Source organism: Petaurus breviceps, unplaced genomic scaffold (genome assembly GCF_028583685.1).
Source record: "Petaurus breviceps papuanus isolate PSGF00001 unplaced genomic scaffold, PetGlider_PUasm1.0 91133, whole genome shotgun sequence".
Taxonomy (NCBI): domain Eukaryota; kingdom Metazoa; phylum Chordata; class Mammalia; order Diprotodontia; family Petauridae; genus Petaurus; species Petaurus breviceps.
In genome coordinates, this window is record NW_027187419.1 from 30,281,052 (window position 1) to 30,301,614 (window position 20,563).

At 35.0% G+C, this 20,563-nt stretch overlaps 1 protein-coding gene across 5 annotated transcripts in view; it reads left to right on the forward strand.

Annotated features, from left to right (window-relative positions):
* The window catches only part of MRE11 (MRE11 homolog, double strand break repair nuclease), a 78,486-nt gene extending 58,850 nt beyond the window's left edge, over nt 1-19,636 (forward strand). For all 5 annotated transcript variants that reach the window (XM_069080053.1, XM_069080056.1, XM_069080052.1 and 2 more), the window contains 4 exons: nt 10,703-10,761; nt 12,379-12,446; nt 15,196-15,271; nt 18,125-19,636. In XM_069080053.1, the coding sequence (XP_068936154.1) occupies nt 10,703-10,761; nt 12,379-12,446; nt 15,196-15,271; nt 18,125-18,178 (257 nt within the window). In that variant the 3' untranslated portion in view covers nt 18,179-19,636. The remainder of the gene's footprint in view (nt 1-10,702; nt 10,762-12,378; nt 12,447-15,195; nt 15,272-18,124) is intronic.
* The last annotated feature ends 927 nt before the right edge of the window (nt 19,637-20,563 follow it).

Below are 20,563 nucleotides of genomic sequence, written 5' to 3' on the forward strand. Positions count from 1 at the left end.
ATATATATATATATATATATATATATATATATATATATATATATATAGGTTATATGCCCGTAGTTTGGGGATATGAGATGGATAATCCAGAACAGAAGACTGAGGAGTTCCAGAAAAAGGAAGATAGCCAAGAGAGATTAGTGTTACAAAAACTGGAGAGAAGAGGTGGCTAGGTGGCATAGTGAATAGAGTATGGGCCCTGGAGTCAGGAGGACCTGAGTTCAAATCCAGCCTTAGACACTTAACACTTGCTAGATGTATGACCTTAGGCAAGTCACTTAACAGTTGCCCTGCCCTCCAAAAAGCAAAAATAAATGAACAAACAAAAAAACTGGAGAGAAGGAAATATCCAGGAGGATATGGTGAGCATTGTTAGATGCTACAGAGATCAAGGAGGATGAGGATTGAGGAAATAGATTAGATTTAGCAATCGAGGTCACTGGTGACTGGAGAGAATGGTTGTGGTTGAGCAGTCATCTGGGAAACCCATTTATGTCACTGGCAAGCCTCAGAATTGTCTTTTCAAGGTGAAATAAGAAAAGAAAGGAAAAAGAAAAGAAGACTGGGGAGTAGATAGTGAATGGAAGTACACCAAGGCAGGGTTAGGATCTGGAGACAAAGGCCCTACATTTGAATCCATACTCTCCCAGTTCTTTACCTGAGCAATCTGTTTCCACTCCCTGGGCCTGTGTTTCCTCAACTATAAAAGGAAGGAATTGTACTAGATGATCTCTAATCTGCCTTTAAGCTCTCAGTTCTACAGTTTTGGAATAGATACATTAGTAAACATGGGTTATATCTCTGCTGTAGTTATTTTCTTTGTGTTTAGTTGTTTCTTTTGTATATGGAATTTTAAGTATCATACAGTTGTTTTAACTCACAGAGGCTGACCTTAACATACAGGATATCAAATAAATATATAGAAAGATGTGTTCAGGGTATTGCACTTATTCAATAAGGTCCAAGCCAGTTGATTGTAATGGTGTTTGTCCCATTTTACAGATGAGGAAACTGAATTTCAAAGAGATTAAATGACTTGCATGAAGACTGACAGCTAATTAATGTACTAAAAAATTTTAGTGGCGTAGAAGGGATTGGACAAGTTAGTGTTCATTCATAACCATTACTGAAAATGCCTATGTTATTATGTGCCTTTTCTTCCCAAGTAGATTGTGAGCTCCTTGAAGTCAAGAATCATGTCTCATGTTTTGATTTCCCCTTCATAACTTTGTCTATGAAAATGAAGTTTTTCTTGATTTTAGCTCTACTTTTATGTTTGATATCAGGAAAAACATCCTAACAATTAGAATAGGCTTCCTCAGGAGATGGTAGGTTCCCCCTCATCAGAGGTCTTCAAGGAGAGAGGCTGGATGACCAGTTGTTTGTTGTGTTGTAATGAAGATCTTTTTTATGTGTGGCCTAGATGGTCATTGAAATCCCTTCCAATTATGAAATTTTGTGATTGTGATTTGTTGTCAGACTGAATAAATAGGATAGTAATAACATTGTTTATCAAAGATTCTATGCAACATGAAATTCATTTATTGGGATCAATTTGACCAGCCTAATTAAAATGTAAATCAGTAGGATAGGTTGGCGTTTTTAACACCAGGTGAAAATATATTTGCATTTAACATTACTGATAATGCTTGTTTTCTGGTTTTGGAAACTCACCTATGGAGAATTGCATTAAGAATTAAGTGGCCCAGATTCTTATCCCAATTCTTCCACTAACTCATTTGTGTGACCTTGGTCAAGTCATTTAACTTATCTGGACCACAGTTTTTTAATTCTTAAAATGAACACAACTCTACATTGATCTCAGATTTTTACACTTGCAATTTTACCATGTCCTTTATGTCTGGAAAGAGGAAGAGAGACCTGCATTTTTTTTTCTTTTTGGAGGGCAATTGGGGTTAAGTAATGGCTAGTTTTTTTGTGTGGGTGTTAAGTGCCTGAGACCGGAACCAAACTCGGGTCCTCATGACTCTGGGGCCAGTGCTTTATTCACTGTGCCACCTAGCTGCCCCCATTTTGTTCTTCTTAAGATATTAACAGTAAGTATTGCTCAGATTTTGTTGTCGAATCATTTCAAAATCTGACTAGTATGCCAATGAGAGTTTCAGAGAAACTCCTCAGTGAATGTTGCTATGTCACCAAGTTAAAATGTAAACAAGGACTGTATTTTTCATAGATTATATACAGAGCCAAGAGACTAATTACAGTGTCAGAAAAAGTGTCACAAATTGGCATAGCTAATAATTAAAAAGAGAGGTGACATTCTTTTGGGAAGAGGCTGTGTAGCTAAAGCAACTTAATATGAAATTTGATCTTTGTTGAGTTTTAGGTTTATTGATAGTGTTTGTGGCAATTATGAAAATTAATGTTTCATTAATTTGTAGTTTAAATTAGAAGCACTGGTATGCTTTTGTCTTTTCATCCATATGATTAAATTTAATAGTATTGATAATTTAACTTATTCCCTCTGATACTGGATGATGACTCTTTGAAAAATGAGTTTTAATTAGATGTTTGTTTCTGAATTAAATTTTGTGAATTTTAAATTTCTTTGCAATTATAGCTGTGGTATGCTAAGTGCACTCTTGTGTTAAGCAAATTTAAAGGTACATCTGAAATTCGTGTTCTAAGTGAGTAAAGAAAGTGGTCTGGTCAAATAAAGAAATTGTTAGTAAATTGCTATCTTTCTTTTGAAGCTACCATGAAGGGGATACTGAATTAGCAAGCAAAAAGAAGTGGCTTTATAGAATACTCTGGAAAGGAGTAAGAAAACTCAGAAGCAAATTGTTTTGCTTTTCATGGAAGTGGTCCATTGTGTTAGTGATGCCAAAACATACTTTTGTTTTTTTGCCATTTTCCTTTCTGTTTTTCAAACTTGCTCTATTAACTATTCAGTATAAACTATTCTTTCTTCTCTGCCTCTCTGCCTTTGCTTTTTCGCCTTTTTCAAAAGGAATAGAAGACTGGCTTTTAAGAAGGGGTAAATCATACTTATATGAAAATATTAAAATGTGATTTTAAGGCAGCTGTCTTTTAAAAATTACGTTTTTTTTTCAGTTAAGCATTTATTTTTTTTATCCTCTCATATATCCCTCTTCCACTGAGGGGAAAAAAAAGAAAAACAAAACTCTTATAACAAATATTCAATAGTCAAACCAAAAACTTCAGATTGGCCATGTCCCAAAATATGCTGCTTAGTTAGTCCATTACCTAACTTTTAAAGGAGTTGGTAGCATTTTTCATCTTCACTGCTTTGTAGTTATGATTTGTCATTGCAATGATCAGAGTTCCTGAGTCTCTCAAAGCTGTTCATTTTTACATTGTTGTTGTTTTACTATAAATTGTTTCCCTGGTTCTGCTCACTTCACTCGTCATCAGTGTCTACAAATTTTCCTGAAACTGTCCATTTTGTTATTTCTTACAGCATAGTAATATTCCATTCTAATCATATAAGATATTTTGTTAACAAATTCCCCGGTTGATGGGCGGCCCCTAATTTTCCAGTTGGTTGCCACCATAAAAAGTGTTCCCATGTGTGTTTGTGTGTATACACACACATATACACATGTATGTATGTGTGTGTGTGTGTGTGTGTGTGTGTATATATATATATATAATATCTATCTATCTATCTATGGATTAAGGCACTACTTTCACAGAATTTAAGATTTGGAAAGGATTTTTCTGGCCATCTACTACAACCTATACCTGAAAAATGATCTCTTGTACAACATACATGTGTCTTATGGTATGTTCCACATCCTTCATTCCCCACCACTTTATTGAGAGTAGGCAGGTGTGTCTTAGCTTTAGTTCTTGGGAATGGGAAATTAGTCATTACAGTTAATCAAGAGTTTTTGGCTGCCTTTTAATATTGTTTTCATTTATATTACTCTAGTAATTGGATCTATTATTTGCCTAATTCTGCTTACTTTGCATTACTTGACATCTTCCCATGTTTCTCTGAATTCCTTATATTTATTGCTTCTTATGATATAATAATTCATAACATTCCTCTACCACAATTTATTCATCCATTTCTCAATTGATAGACCACTCATTTTGTTATGTTACGTCAACAAAAAATGTAGTTTTGAATATTTTGATAGATATAGGACATTTTTGTCTCTGACCTTCTTGATAGCCTTCTTGATAGCTCAGTAGTGGGATTGTTGAATTGTTTGAGTTGTGTCCAGCTCTCCATGACCCTATTTGGTTTTTTTTGGCAAAGATAGTGGAGTGGTTTGCCATTTCCTTCTCCAGCTCATTTTACAGATGGATAAACTGAGGCAAACAGGGTTAAGTGACTTGCCCGGGGTCACACAGCTACTAAGTGTCTGAGACTGAATTTGAATTCAGATCCTTCTGACTCCAGGACAGGTGCATTAGCCACTATGCCACTTAGATGGTCTCAGTAGTGGGATTACTGTGTGTGAAAAGACTTTTCTTGCATAATTCCAGATTGTTTTCCAGAACAGTTGGACTAGTTCACACTCAGGACCTCTCTGTAGCTCATCGTTCAGAGTCACAAGGACAGAGACAGGTTTGAACCCAGGTTCTCTGACTCCAAATCTAGTACTCTTTCCACTGTACTATCACAGGTTTGAGTTAGTGAAATGATGCTCTAAGGCAGAAAGATGGTAAAAAAAATGTTCTCTAACACTCACTGTGCTTCATTATGGCAAATTTTATATTTTTCTAGTTCCACATTTTAAAGCTAGCCTTCATCCTCAAGCTTTCAAGGTATATCATGAATCAATTTGAGCTTTTGTTTAGATCAGTATGTAATTAGATTAGCAAGTCTTTGAGAAGAGACAAAGATGGAGATGCCAGCAGTGTAATTAGACATGTGCTATGAATTAAATTTTAAAAATCCCTTTTAAAAAATAACATTCACTTCCTACTATATTCCCCAAAATTTCTTTACCCTCTTTCTCTTACCAAAGAAAAAGTTAAGCCATTCCACAGTAATATTGAACATTCAGTATCTCTAATTCACCACCTATCTATCAAGAAGAGAAAAATGTGTTTCATTATATGTTCAGTGGTACCAGGATTGGTCATTGCATTTAATTTGATTCTGATGTCTTACATTGTTTTTTTTTTCATTTGCATTATTGTAATTATTATAGTTCTGCTAAATTGTCTCATGTGTTTTTCCAAATTCCTCATATTTATCATTTCTTATAGTGCTGCAGTCCTATTCTATTACATTTATATGTCACAGTTTATTCAGCCATGCTTTAGTCAGTGGGCATTTGCTTTACTTCCAGCTTTTTGTTGCTGCAAAAAGTGTTGTTTTTTATATATAAGATCTTTTTTCTATCATTAATTTCCTAAGTGAGATCATCCTATGGTCAAAAGATTTGAACAGTTTATTAGAAAGTTTATTAACTTCTTTTGTATAATTTCAAATTGTTTTCTAAGACAGTTGGACCAATCCACAGTTTCACTAGTAGTGTCTTAGTGCATTTTTCTAATATAAGGGAAGATTCATTTTGGGGCAGTGGCAGACAAATTAGAGATATGACCATGGCATAAAAATAAAAGAAACCAATACAACTTTATTCTAAAGATTTGAGTTAGTGAAACAAAATTTTATCAGTGTGCCTGTTTTCCCATAACCTCTCTGGTACTGGTTAGTTTTGTCTTTATCATCTTTTCCAATTTGATTGATATGGATAGAAATCTTGGAGTTGCTTAATCTGTATTTGTTATTGTTAGTGATTTGGAACGTTTTTCATATGAGTATTAATAATTTGCAATTCTTCTTTTGCAAACTGTTTACATCCTTTGGCCACTTACCTGTTAGGAAGTGAGTCCTAGTCTTATATATTTGTTTCAGTCCCTTATATATCTTAGAAATTAGATTTGTTTCAGATATAGTTCATATAAAGATTTTCTAATCTAAATAGTTTCTTTTTAGGGGTAGCTAGGTGGCGCAGTGAGTAAAGCACCAGCCCCAGAGTCAGAAGGACCTGAGTTTGGTTCTGGCCTCAGACACTTAAAACCCACACACAAAAAACTAGCCATGTAACCTTGGGCAAGTTACTTAACCCCAGTTGCCCTCCAAAAAGGCAAAAAAAAGTTTCTTTTTGTACTTTAGCTGCACTGATTTTGTTTGTGTAAAAGGTTTTTAATTTTGTGTAATCTAAATTGTCTCTTTTGTTTTTTGTAGTCTGTATTCCTTGTTTTGTTATGAATTCTCCTTTTAACATAGATCTAGAATGTCAGCCTTTCTGTTCTCTAATTTTTTTATGATGTGACCATAGATTGCTTTTAGAGCTTATTGTAATGTGTGGTATAGAGAGGCGGATCTGTACCCACTTTCTACCAACCTTTCTAGTTTTTCTATTAGTTTTTTTGGAATAGGTAGTCTTTCCTTTGAGCAGTTTGTTTTCTCGAGTTACTTAACTTGGGCTACTGTGCTTCTTAGTGTATAGGTCTCTCTTATATATTGTTACATGAATCTACTTTTCTATTTCTTATCCACAGAAAATAGTTTTTTATGACTATTTTTTTATAATATGATTTGACATATGGCAATACTAGACCTTGTTTGTTCTTTTTTTTTTTAATCTCCATGAAATTTTTTACATTTTCTTCCTACCAAGTCTTGTCAGTGTTTTGTCAATATTTTGTATATAACTCTGTCAAGTGACCACTTGGTAACGTGATTAGTATGGCACAAAATCTCTAAATTTAATACTGTAAACTTAAATACATAATTTGAATTTAAGGTCACTGGTTTAGAGCTTGTTTGTTTTTTTCTCATTTTTGTAGAGTAAATTAGGGCTTGGAAAATCCTAAGGGAAAAGATTTTGTTATGCTCAGTTAAAAGCTCTGAAATGATATTTAAATGTGATATCCTTAGTCAGAAAAACATTGCCTATCCATGCATTCACTTATGTTCTTTAAACAAAAGACAAATGTGTGATATCTTTGAAAGCTCTTAAGATAATGATATTTTCTAACCATCAAATATTTTATTTTTTGCATTTGCTATTGTTGTAGACTCCCATATAGCACCCACTTACCTGTCTTTTGCACAAACCCTAGGAAATTTGATTTATTGCATCTACCAAATGAGAAATTCACAAGAAGTGGCAAATCAAACTGGTTTTTATCAATATTTCAAAACTATTAGGGGATATATTGTGCCTATATGTGTGTGTATGTGTGTGTATTTTCATATATATTCATTCTCTAAAATAGCCACAAAAATCTTCCACAACATCATTATTTTCTTGATTATTTTCAGTAACTCTGTCTAGCCTTAAATGCCATGTCTCATTGTGAAAAACCAAAGCTGCCCTTCTGGAAATGCATACAGCAGTCAGCTTCAGTTTATAAAAATATTTTGCTTTTTCAGTAAGCATTGGACTGGACAGAGAGAAGATACCGTCAAATCTTTTCCACTGGTATCTATTGAGACGCAATAGTGTTAGATGTTCTGCCATGGGATAATGGTACTCTTTGAGAATGAAGGACAAACAACAGTGCATCCCATGGTACTTTAGGTCATCTAGATTCTGTTTCAGCAAAGAATTTCAACAGCTTCCTTTTTCTTAAAAACGATGGGGTAAATGAATCAATGTTACATTAATTCATTAATATATTCCCTTTTTGTGTCATATATTAGATGTAATAGGTGATACCATAGATAAAGTGTTGAGCCTGAAGTCAGGAAGCCCTGAGTTTGAGTCCAGCCTCAGACATTTCCTAGCTATATGATCCTGGGCAGGTCACTTAACTTCTGTTGACTTCAGTTTCCTCACCTGTAAAATGGAGTTAATAACAGCACTTACCTCACAGGGTTGTTGTGAGGATCAAATGAGATTAAAACAAAGCACTTAGCAAAGTGCCTGGCACATAGTTGATATAATATACCTATTCTCTTCTCTTTGGTCCCTCCCCCCTAACCCCATGCCAGTGTATAGATATCTGATTTTTTTCTTTTGAAGTTCCATGACTTTTTAAAGCTACTGCTTTTTTTTCTAGCATCATAGATTTAGAGATGGAAGGATCATATAATCTAATTCCCCAATTTAATATATAAGGACACTGAGATATAAAAAGGTTAAAAGATTTTCCTTATATTCTGTAGGTAGTAAGTGGCAGAAGTGGCAGAGCTAGGTTTCACAGACATGTCTGTTCACTCCATATTTAGCATTTTTTCCACTGTACTGTATACACTAGCTCTTTCATTAAAGGAAAATCAGAATATATATTTAGGATAGGTGCTACTGGTGTTAGTATATTCTGTATAATAGCTTACCTCTTACCAGTGATACTTTATGGACTCTAATAGTGAGACCCAGGTTTCTTTGTCCCACATTGCCACATAGTTATTAAAAAGCTCACTTGTTTCTATCATCAACTTTCTTTACTATAAGGATACTGTAAAGCCACACATGAGCAGCTTTCCAGATGACAGCTACTGTGAACAGCTTTCAAGGTTCTGATTACATAGTATAGTGAACATTCTATTTGTTCAATAACAAATCAGAGCAAAAAATTCACAGAAAATCAAGGTACAGCATTCACAATGTTACAACTTATCACAGAAAATAAAAATACAGCATTCACAATGATATAATAACTCAACAACTTATCACTAAAATGGCCACATAGTTTTCATCAAAATGGTCATATAGTTTTGAACAAAGTACAATCATTTAGTCAATCAATCACTTAGTAACTCAATCATTCAGTCATAAAGTACAAAAGATCAAAGTCCTCCACCCATGGGGCACACTAAATTAAATCAATCACTATTCAGTCAATAGTCACTATTCAATCATCAGTCACTACTCAGTCATCAGTTACTACTTAGTAACCTCTTAAGGGATAGTGGGAAATACACAAGCCATCCACCCCTAGGTCACTAGTAAATTACAATTTCAGTCACTACTCAGTACCCAGAGAGAGGTCTTTTCATCTTGATTCAGGGCGGGCTTTCAGCTTCCATGGATCCTCTTCCATGGTCCCAGCTCCTGCCCAAATCTAGCTAACTGCCACTTGAGTTTAAAGGCAGGCAGCTCCCAGTTCCTTGTCCAGTTCTCTGTGCAATTCCTGCTCCACATTGGAGCTCATAGTGTACAGTCCACTTAAGTACTTCACAGCTTCTGTTCCTGAGAAGAGAAAACTTAACAGAGCCACAGACATACAAAGAACTGATACCACACTCATGCTTCCTCTGGCAGCTCCAGCTGGCCCTCAGAAATCCTCAGCAGCTCCAGCTGGCTTTCAGAAATACTTAGCAGCTCCAGCTGGCCCTCAGAAGTCTTCAGCAGCTTTGTTCTCAAAATCAAAATCACTTTCTCCCATTCTCAAAATCAAAATCGCTTACTTTCTCCATGGAAGTTCCAGTCTAGCAGCAGCAGCCCAGCCTTCAGGTGGTCATCCCAAGAAGTTCTGACTGTCCAGCTTGTGCTTTTCCTTAAATACTCCTCCTCCCTGTTCAGCCCCTTCCTGTTACATCAGCAACAGGGGTTCATACCTTCTGTTTCTTTAATAGAGGCTTAATTTGAAACTAGGTGCTAAGTACCTCTTAGCTTTCCAATACAAAGGGATCTTCAAATTTCATTACCAATACAGGTACCTTGTTGTTTCATATCTTCTTGCTGATATCCAGTAGCCACCCTGTTTCTGTCACTTCCATATTTTCTTCCTTGTCATTGATTTTGTTTTCTAGGAATCTCAGTTTTCCTTTGAAAAAGCTGCCCTTTTGTAGTTGTCACTAGTCAATCAGAGAACCACTTTCCTTCTGCCCTACAAACCATTCAAACAGCATATCGGCATGTTGTGTATAACTTGTTCTTGGCAATGTTGTTACACGGGTGTCTAGGGACTATCTCTTTACCAAACTCAAAGAGGTTTGTAGTTTTCCATGTAATTTTCTTTTCCTACCATTCACCTCTCTCATCCCTACCCCAAACCCATGGAGACTTTTGAACAAAGAAGTGAAGGATACTGCAACCCAGAGTCAAGAAAGATGTGTATTCCAAGTGAGATGGCCAGTGCAAAGTCATGGAAACAGGAGATAGAGTACCATATGTAAGCAACAGAGAGGTCATTTTGGCTGGACAGATTATAGAGTATGGGAAGGGGAATAATAACCAGGTTGTGAAGGCTTTAAAAGCCAGAGGAGTTTATATTTTATCATTGAGGCAATGGGGAGCCACTGGAGCATTATATTATGTATCAAAAGAAGACATTTTTCTGTTGGGCCATATTCTTTAATATTTTCCAGAACAGTGTTAATTTGTTAAAGGGAGGTATATAGAGGCTGGCAGCATCTGTGCTACCTTCTTTTGAGCCAAGAGGATGGATACAAACACCTGTACCAAGTCTTTTTTTTAGGTTTCTCCAACTGGAGATTTCATGGTTTTTCTAGATGATCAGGTTCAGTTTTAAGTGTGTTACAGTTACATGATAGAACAGTTCATAAAAACTGCTACTATTATATCTGAATAAACTGGTTTGATTTTACATGAGAACATCAGCTAAGGACTCAACTCTTCAGATTAAAAGACAAATTCAGATGCAAATGGTTTTGAAATTAGTCATAATGGATACTTGCAAACAAGGCTTGGAAAATCACCAACTATAAAATATGCAAACTTACTTTTGTTATTTTAAGAAAAAACATACATTGTGTGTTTCATCTTTTTTATTTTAGCCTTTAAATCTGCGCGACAACAACCCACCCGTAGTGCCACCAGTAAGAATTACTCAGAGGTAAGAAATGTTGCTTTTTTTCTTATGCAATTTATATACTCTATTTGTGATCTACTAAATCTCAGCTCTTCAAGTAGATTAAAAAGTAATAAAGAGACTCCATAACAAAAATATGGCATCTTGTGCTTTCTGCATTGTCTATTTGGTAACTATTAAATAACATGTTTTCTATCTTCATGTATATTGTTTATATTCTGTGCATTTAGTGTAAAGAAAACATGTGCTGATCCTTCTCCTTATAAAGTATAAAACTCAGCATAGACAAGTTGGACCAATAAGGGTATTATAGAGACTTGGACTGTTTAGTTAGAAAGATATTTTTCTTTTATAATTGGGACATTGATTACCTTGTGCAAATGTGTTCTGTTCTGAGAGGATTTTAAAAATTATATTTCAGTCATGGTAATGGATTTATACTATACTACCCAACTCATGCTTCCAACCTGTCTCCTTTATACTCAATAGCATGTATTTGTGAAATGGTAATTACAGTAGCTTAGGTTTATATAATACATTGCATTCATAAAATAAATCCTTAAGGAGCCTTCTGAAGTAAGTAGTGTTAAATATTTTACAGATAAAGAATGCAGACTCAGAGAGGTTAAACAACTTGCTCCAAGTCACATAAGCTAGTAAGTGGCAGAGCTGTATGGGAACTAAGAGCTTGTGTTTATATAATGAAATAATCCTAGATTGGAACTTAGAAGAACCAGTGGTTAGTTTTGGCTCTTAGATTTACCCTATCATCTTGTATAATCTCTAAAATGAAGAGGTTGAACAGGATAATCTACAAGAAACCTTCCTTTCCTAAGTTCTGATTCTGTGATTCTTACTCCAAGTCTTTTCCTTTTTCTACTGTACCAAGCTGCATCCTGTTGACCAGTGTTAAGATTCAGTCTGTAGCCATCTTGTTAGCAAAGCTAACAGGTCCTTAGAGAACTGAAACTCTGAACTTGCTTCATTAGCAACAAGTTTTAACTATTGACAGTGGTTGGCCACAGTTACTCCTTTTAAAGATAGACTCTAAAGAGTCTGCCAAGTAGGTGTATTAAAGAGAGAATCATCCTTGGAGTTAGTAAGATATGGGTTAAAATTTTGCCTCTGCTATACTAGCTGTTTAAGTCTGTAAATTTCAACCTCCCAATGACCCAGATAACTCCTATAAGCTGCATTGGTGGAGGGAATTTCCATATTTAGAGTTCCCCACTTTGGTAAAATATCACAGGTTGTATCTCACTTTACAGTTACTAGGTGGGGATTATTCATTGATTGTTAAACTCCCAAGAAATTGAAATATAGGGTGAACACTCACACGTACTTACCCCAGCCAGTATTTTTAGGTATTTATGTACTTAGGTCGGGTAGATGACCTATTTTAGGTCAGGGAGGGATGTAGTGTGGGTGACATTTTTTTTTTATTGCAAAATGGCATTGGAAGAGGATCAGAAGTAAGGTAGTTCTTATGAGCATCATGCTATTGACATGATAACTCTCTATTATAGACTCACAAGCAATGTTTTTATTTAGAAAAAAATCTAAAATTCAAAATGTAGTTAGTTTTTATTCAAGCAGTCTAGTTTTTTGAGAGTCTTTGATGTTTTTTTTCCCCTCCTTCAGGTTATTGAAGATGCTGATTCTGACATGGAAGATGACTTTTTCCCCACTACTTCCAAAGTAGATAAAAAGTAAGTGCTATGACATTTTGGAAGAAGAGACATTTGAAAACCTAAAAAAAAACCACACGAGAAACTTTCATCTCTATCTTTTCCTTACCTTCGGCTCATGACACTTGGATTATTTTAATCATATCATATAGAGACATAAATAGTAGAAATAGATTCTAATGCCATTTCAGTTGGTTATTGTAAGTCTGTACTAAACCCTTACTCCAGCGCCTCATCATGATATGAAGATGTAACTCTGGGATCTGGAAAAGCATTGAATACAGACCCAGTGATAGACACTTGAGCTATACCTTGAAGAGAACAAGGCTTCTATGAGACAGAGGTGAGGAGGTAGTGTCTTCTAGAACTAGGGAACCACTTGGGCAGAGGCATGGTGGTAGGAGATATACCAGGTGCTGATGATTCTACCTCTCATCTGTCTCTTGCATCTGCCCTTTCCCTTTTCCATTAAACTGTTACCATCCTAGTTCAGCTCTTTACTTTTCTTTCCCCTGGGCAATAGTAATAATATCCTAATTGGACTCCTTGCTTAAGGTTTGTCTCCTTCCCATTCCATCTTTTACCAGACATCAGAATAATCTTTCTAATGCACACAGGTTTGGCCACATTGCTGCCTTACACAGAAATCTTCAGTAGCTTCTTGTTCCCTATATATCTTTAGCTTAGTCATTTAAACCCCTCTACATTTTGCTCCAATCTACCTTTCCAGCTTTATTTCATATTACCTTCTTCTCTCTACATTCCATTCAAAGTAGAACTTTGTTTCCTCATTTTGTCTTGCACTCTCCTGCCTCTATACTATCTCTGGAAGTCATATCCCTTGTGTGTGATGCACTCTCTCCACTTTGTTGCCTGTTGAAATTCTTCCTTCATGGCTCATGTGGCTTGTGTCACCTCCTCCATGACCATCCATCCACCCCACCAACCACACATCTTTGTGTTCCCAGAACTCAGTATCATGCTTTTTGTGTTACGAATTTAATCAATATTTGTTTAATTTGAGTGTGATATTTAATCAGCAATCATAGATGAAGGGAACTGTACTGAATGCTTTTACTTCAATATGCTTTAAAGGCTCTCCGATGACGTCCCTGTTGATATTCCTTGCAGTGATGCAGATTGCAGCCTATTCCGACCTTCTCATGTTCTATATCTGTGTCTTCCATTAAGCTTATCACAGTGAATCTAACCAGTGTGTTGGGGGTCTTCCTCAAGTTCCCATAGCATTATAAGGTTATCACTGGAATATGATATTTGTCCATTGTTTATACCTCACTTTCACCTTGTGAGCAGCTCATTTTTAAATTTTTATATTTTATTTCTTCGAGAACATTTTTATGTTTCTCCTTTGTTTTGTGTTACAACCTGCTTATATAAGCCGATGTGCCTCTCCGTTTCTTTTGTCAATTTCACATTTTCAGAGATTGTAGTTTTTTATGGTTCATAGGCATATAACATCACCAGAAAAATTCTGGTATTAAAAATAGGGGATATTTTTTCATGGAAAAGTCTGGGATTATTAAAATAAATTTAGAGTTTCCAAAAATTAGACTAGTTCACTTTCCTTTTCCTCTTCAATTCTGAGATTGGCTCATTTATCTAATTGCAGTATTTATTCAAGAAATATACTCATGACCAGTTCTGTAAGTTGCTTACAAAATTGCATATTGTAGATTGGACAACAAGCATTCTTTATTATCTGGTTTTTCTTGTGTAGATCTTGAAGTCAAATTACTTTAAGTAATTGTAGAACTCATTTAGGAGGCTCTGCTATGTTCCTTTGTAGCACAGTTCATTTAACCTAAAGTTATCTGCAAATAGAAGCATCTGAAGGACCTCACTGACTGTAAAGAAATATTTCTGCCATTTCATCATTAGTGACCAGATCTCCATGACAGTGGCATACACCTTTTGAGAGCGTATCTTTCTCCAGTTGATGTTTTGCTTGATATTAAAGATCTAGAAGGTCACTGAATAATGTTATCTGTGTTGTTAAATCTGTTGGAGAATCTTGACATATGCATAGGGGGCACCTTATGTTGAAGGAGAGAGCCTTTAAGACAGTGTTTTGCTGTATTGAACCAAATATTTTTTATATTCAACAAACAATAAACCCAGTGGGTTCTTTTATTCTCTGCATCTTTCAGTCAGTTATGTGATGGTAAAGATGTGATCTTCTCTAAGTATGTCTTACAAAAGCAATTCCTCCAGAATTGAATGTTACAATTTTTCATCATTCTTGCCGGTTTATAGGTTGCTTTGATTTTGCATTTATTGTTAGTGATTTGGAGCTTGTTTTCATGTGGTTGTGAGTACTTTGTAATTCTTCTTGTGAGAACTGTTTGTTAAGATCTTTTGATGACCTATCAGTTGGGGAATGGTTATCAGCATTACACATTATTTATCAAAAAATTTATTTATTGTTTATAAATCTTGGAGAACAAACCTCTTTTAGAGAAATTTAATACAAAAATTTTTCCCATTTCTTCTTATCCTAGGTCCATTCTTCAGTTACCTTTAAAGCCTGGTTCAGATGCCATTTCCTTGAGTCCTTTCTTGATCCCTCAACTAACTCTTCCCCCCTTCTCATTACTTTGTATTTATTCTGCTTAATTTTATATGTATGCATTTTCTCCACCCCCAACCCCATAGAATATAAATTAATAAGAACATAATATAACTACTGAAGTGTTTTGGAAAATTCTTCAGTGAATTCTCCTGATGAATTCCATCTCTTCTAATGTTTAAGGTTCTCAAGCATTGCATCTAGCAGAAAAAGTTCCCAGAGCCAGACAGCTAAAGGAGTTGATTTTGAATCAGATGAGGTAAGTTACCATTGTTGTTACAGCTTTGCTTCTGTTTGTACAATAACAAATTCCAAATACATTTCTGTGGGTCTTTACTAAAAGAAATGACAAAATAAATCTTTTATTCCACTCACATTCATGATATTTGTGTGTGTTTAAAGTAGTATATGAGCAACTTCCTTTCTCCGCCCTCCCTTCCTACCTTCTTTCCTTCCTTCTTTCCTCCCTCCTTTCCTCCCTCCCTCCTTCCCTTCCTTCTCTCCCTCCCTCCTTCTGTCCTTCTCTCCTTCCTTTTGGTTTATTTGTCTAGCTCATAGTGAATAAGAAGATTAGGAAGGAGAGAAAGTTTGAAAAAGGACCTCAGAAAAGAAGTACCTGCTGTGTGGGAGGATAGTTTTGTCAGTAAACATTGATTAAATGTCTGTTATGTACCAGGCACTGCACTGGGCATATTAAAAAAAGGCAGAAAACAGCTCTTGCTCTAAAGGAACTGACAGCGTAGTAGTGGAGACAATATGTAAACAACTGTGTACAAACCAGATACATACAGGATCTGTTGGAGATAATCTCAAAGGAAAGACACCTGCATTGCAGAAGATCCAGAAAAGTTTCTTGTAGAGGTGGGATTTTAGGTGGGACTTAATGGAAGTAAAAGAGAAGGGAATGGAAGTAACTTGAGTCCATGCTTACTTCTAGCCAATGACTGATTCCCCAGTTTTTTTCAGTTAGTATACTTGAGCATGTTTAGTTGGCACCGGACTGTGTTTTTCTTGCCCCTTTTATCTTGGGTGCTTATTTTTAGGTCCTATGATGGGGTACCCTCTGATTTTAATCAAGTGGGGTAATCAGCATTTCTTGGTTCTTTGAAAAGTCTCCCAACTTATCTTTGTACCTCTGGACTACTTTCTCTTGTCCATCATGGGCAGGTGACCATCTTAGGACTATCTTATGACCACTTAGTCAGTGGAGATGCCTGTGTAGCAGCCTTGGGCAAATCACTTCACCTTAGTTTAGCCTTCTGTAAAATCCTTCTTTGTGAAGGAGTGGATATGGAATCATAGATAGGAAACTATTTATTAAGTGCTATCTCTAGTAAAATGCTGTTTTGTAAATATATAGTGGTATTGATAATATTCTTATTGGTTAGATTGTATATAAGTGTATGTCGTATTTAAAACTGACTATTGGCTAAAGTTCACAGAATGGGGAGAGCAATTAATAAATTAATTCTAGTTTGATTTAAGATGATTTTTATTAATAGTAACCATGAAAGTATTTGCATTTTCATGCTTCAAGGAATCATGATTTCTTCATTCACATTTCTTCAATGTGAATATTCCCTTTGTCAATGCTGATTGCAATCCCTCTAGACAATTTTTATTAATTGCTGAAGCTGAAAAAAATTAATTCTATTGATGTGCCTTTCCAGATTTTACATGAAATTTTCTACATAAAATTTTCCCATCCTTACATGAAAATATTCATCTCCTCTCACTGATCCATGTTGTATGTTCATGAGCCTTTAATATCATAGAATCAGACTTAGCCAACTTTTAGCAAACATTTCAGAACAATGTCTTACTTAAATTGCCCGAATTAAAAGAAAAAGAAATAATGAATTATGGAATTTTATAATTGCATTTCCACCTTTTGTGGCCCTTAGCCATATTATGCATTCTGAATTAACCTCCAGATTTCTGTAGGGTGGTTATCTGCATTGGACTTATCTCAAGAAAATCTTTTAGGTTTATTGACAGCACAATTTGTTGACAGTCATTTAATTATCTTACTAAGATGATATCTAGTACTAGTGTTCTCTTTATTTGTCTTTAACTGCTCCAAAAGAAAAGCTTTTGTAATTCAAATACTATAGAAATGGTCCCTGTTCCAGAAATTATTAAGGAATGTAGATTTACTGACTTGTTGCTTTTCTTTAGTCTAAGAGATTAGCTGCTTTATTTCCAGCCTAGATTGTGTTACAGGGAGATCATGGATCATAGAATCATAGAGCCGAAGAGAACGTAGAGATGTTGAATAGGAGGGCAAGATAAGGAAACTGGACAACATCATAGTTCCTAAGTTAGGTCTTCTCTGTAATGTAATTATTTTATTGAATGTAGATTCCCAGAAGAGTTGTATCTTTATTTGAATATAAAGTCACAAAAAACTTATTGCAAAATCTTTGAACTTTAAGGGATGTAAGGATTTATCTGCTGTTTTGGGTCACTCGGACCTGTCATCCTTTTGATTAGTTTGACTAATGGAATATTAATATATTACTAAATACTGCTGTTTAGGTGTATACATATATATGTAAAATAGTATACATGCATACCCATGTGCTTGTGTGTGTATGTATATAATACATACATACGTGTGTGTGTGTGTGTGTGTGTGTGTGTATACAGAGAGAAAGAGAGAGAGACTTTTAAAGTCCTGAAACTTTATTTTGTGCCCATGTATGGTTAGAAGGCATTTTAGTTACCTTATAAATCTCTCACTTTGTGTGTTTATGAACATCTTATTTGTATAGTCTCAGATTTAAAAAAACCAAGTCTCTTTAAAACAATGATAAAAAGCTAAATAGATGAATAAAGATAAAAAGATGATTATTTTATCGTCTGAGTAATTCTCTCTGTACCATATTATTCCTGTTTTTTTTTTTTTTTTGAGAGGAGAAACTGAAAATAAAGGCCTCATTTCTCTGTGATCGTGGAGAGCCTTAGAGTTAAAAGAATGAAACTGTAACCTATAGGGGAAAAGAACATGAGAGAATCCTTGTGCTTTGTTCCTTGTAAGCCATTCTGTCTCTGCAACTTAAATGAAGTATGAATAGCTTTCCAATACAATAATACTTGTGTGTCATTTCAGGATGATGACGATCCCTTTATGAACATGAACATATCCAGAAGAAACAGAAGATAATTTCTGTTAGCTTTTTGAATTTAATGACACTCTGAAATGCTCAGGATTAATGAAACAATCAGGAAACATTGCAGAGATTTTACAGTTGAATATATTAACAACTTGTTTTGTTAAACACTTTCTTTTAAAATTGCCTGTATTGCAATTGACAGCAGTGGAATATCTTGTAAAAGGATGATTATTAATTCAAAAGACTAGGGTATAGCAGTCTACATTTTTGAGTATTTCCTTATAATGGTTCAGAGATTTTAATTTATCAGACTTTACAAACCTTTTGTTGCGACTCTAGTATACAGTTAACAGTATTGTTCTTTAAACTTTTTATCAGGATGTTACCATTCTCGGGCAATTCAGTAACTTATAAAATATGAAATAACATTTACCATATATACATATATATGTATACATATGCATATGTATGTGTGTATGTATATATTCATGTGGATCGATGTGTTAAAGAATAGCTTTACTTCCTTCTTGGAATGTTGGTTGAAAGAAGGAAGAATAAAATATCAATCTGCATTGCTACTCTGTGATTAGTTCTTGATCTCCTTCTAGTAAAATTAAATAGGCTAAAAAACAAACAAACAACAACAACAACAACAAAAAATCAGGGTCCAGCCTCTATTTCTATTTTGGATTGTTTCTATTTTCTTTTCCTTGTTGCACTGTTACCCCTTAGTGTTTATTTATTTTTTTCACATAATTTCAGTTCAGTTCAACCAAGATTACTTTGTACAGCACCGTACATGCTGCTAGGACACAAACAATTTAAACAGTCTCTTCCCTCATAAAATATACTTGCAGACTATGTGCCACAAAATAAGGTTTAAAGGATCAATGATTCCATCAGAGTAGGTACCTCTTGCCTGCAATGCAGATTGTCATCTATCTAAACCTCAGCTGATGGCCTTCTGGTGATGAGCCTCTCTCACATGCAATCAGTAACTGGATTCATAATTGGAACTTTTTCATCTTGATAGAAGCTTCCAGAGTTTGTAGAACATGAGGTCACCTTCACAACATGACGCACTGGAATATGACTTTAGTGGAAGACACATAATTGTGATGCAAAATAATATGTAAGTCCATCATGGAGGTGCAAACTAAGTGAAGATGGAAATATTAAGTCTAAATGTTGATACTAGAATATGCAAAAAACTTATTCTTTGTCATACTTATGTAGGGAATATGATATCTGCTTCAGTAGTAAAAATCTTAAAATTATCCACTGAGTATTAATAATTCTTTACATTTCCTCTTGTCCTTATTGCTAATGATTTTTTTTTCTGATGTATCATGCATTTGCTGTATATTTTTAGGAGAAAAATAAAAGGTTTTTAAAGAAAATTAAAAATGTGCACCTCATAATATTTTGTGTTTACCAGACAATTACAGTTTATTTGACTATTTGTATCAGATTGAAATATTAAAATATAACCTTTGTTTTGTAAAGTCTCTTTTTTTCCTTAAAATTGGTTTTTTTTTTGTTTGAATGGGAATTGCCTGTAATTTATATTGAAGTGGCCCTTTTACATTTACTTTTACTTTTTATATTTTTATCTTAATATTGTGAAGAAGATACATATATGACCTCATCTAGTGTATTATATAATCTCATTCTCCTATTTAAGACTTAGGGAGAGGCTGTGTATTTTTATTTTTATTTTTAATTAAATTTTTTTGTTTAGTTTACATTATTCATTTCCACAAGATTTTGAGTTACAAATTTTCTCCCCATTTTTCCCTTACCCACTACCCCAAAACAGTGATCCCACTGAATATCTCCTCCCCAATCTGCTCTCTCCTATATCTTCCCCCATCCTCCCTCTGACTTCCAGTAGGGTACGGTGGAGTCTATGCCCCAGTGCCTGTATATCTTATTTCCCAGTTGCATATAAATTAATAATTATATATATTTAAACATTTGATTTTAAAACTTTGAATTCCAGATTCTTTCCCTTCCTCTCTCATCATCCACCCTTACTGGGAAGATAAGCAATTCAATATAGGTTGTACATGTGTAGCTGTGAAAAACATTTCCATAGTGGATATATTATGAAAGACTGACTATATTTCCCTCCATCCTATCCCACCCCCCACTTGTTCTGTTCTCTACGTTGATCCTGTCCCCTTTCAAAAGTGTGTGCTTCCAACTTCCCTCCCCCTCAGCCTGCCCTCCCTTCCATCATCCCCCCTCTCATCCCCTTCCCCCTACTTTTCTGTAGGGTGAGATACCCTATTTAGTATCTATGTCATTCCTTCCCTAAGCCAAATCCAATGAGAGTAAGGTTGACTCATTCCCTTTTGTCTTCCTGTTCTTCCCCTCCATTGTAACAGTTTTTCCTTGCCTCTTCTATATGAGATAATTTACCCCATTCTGTC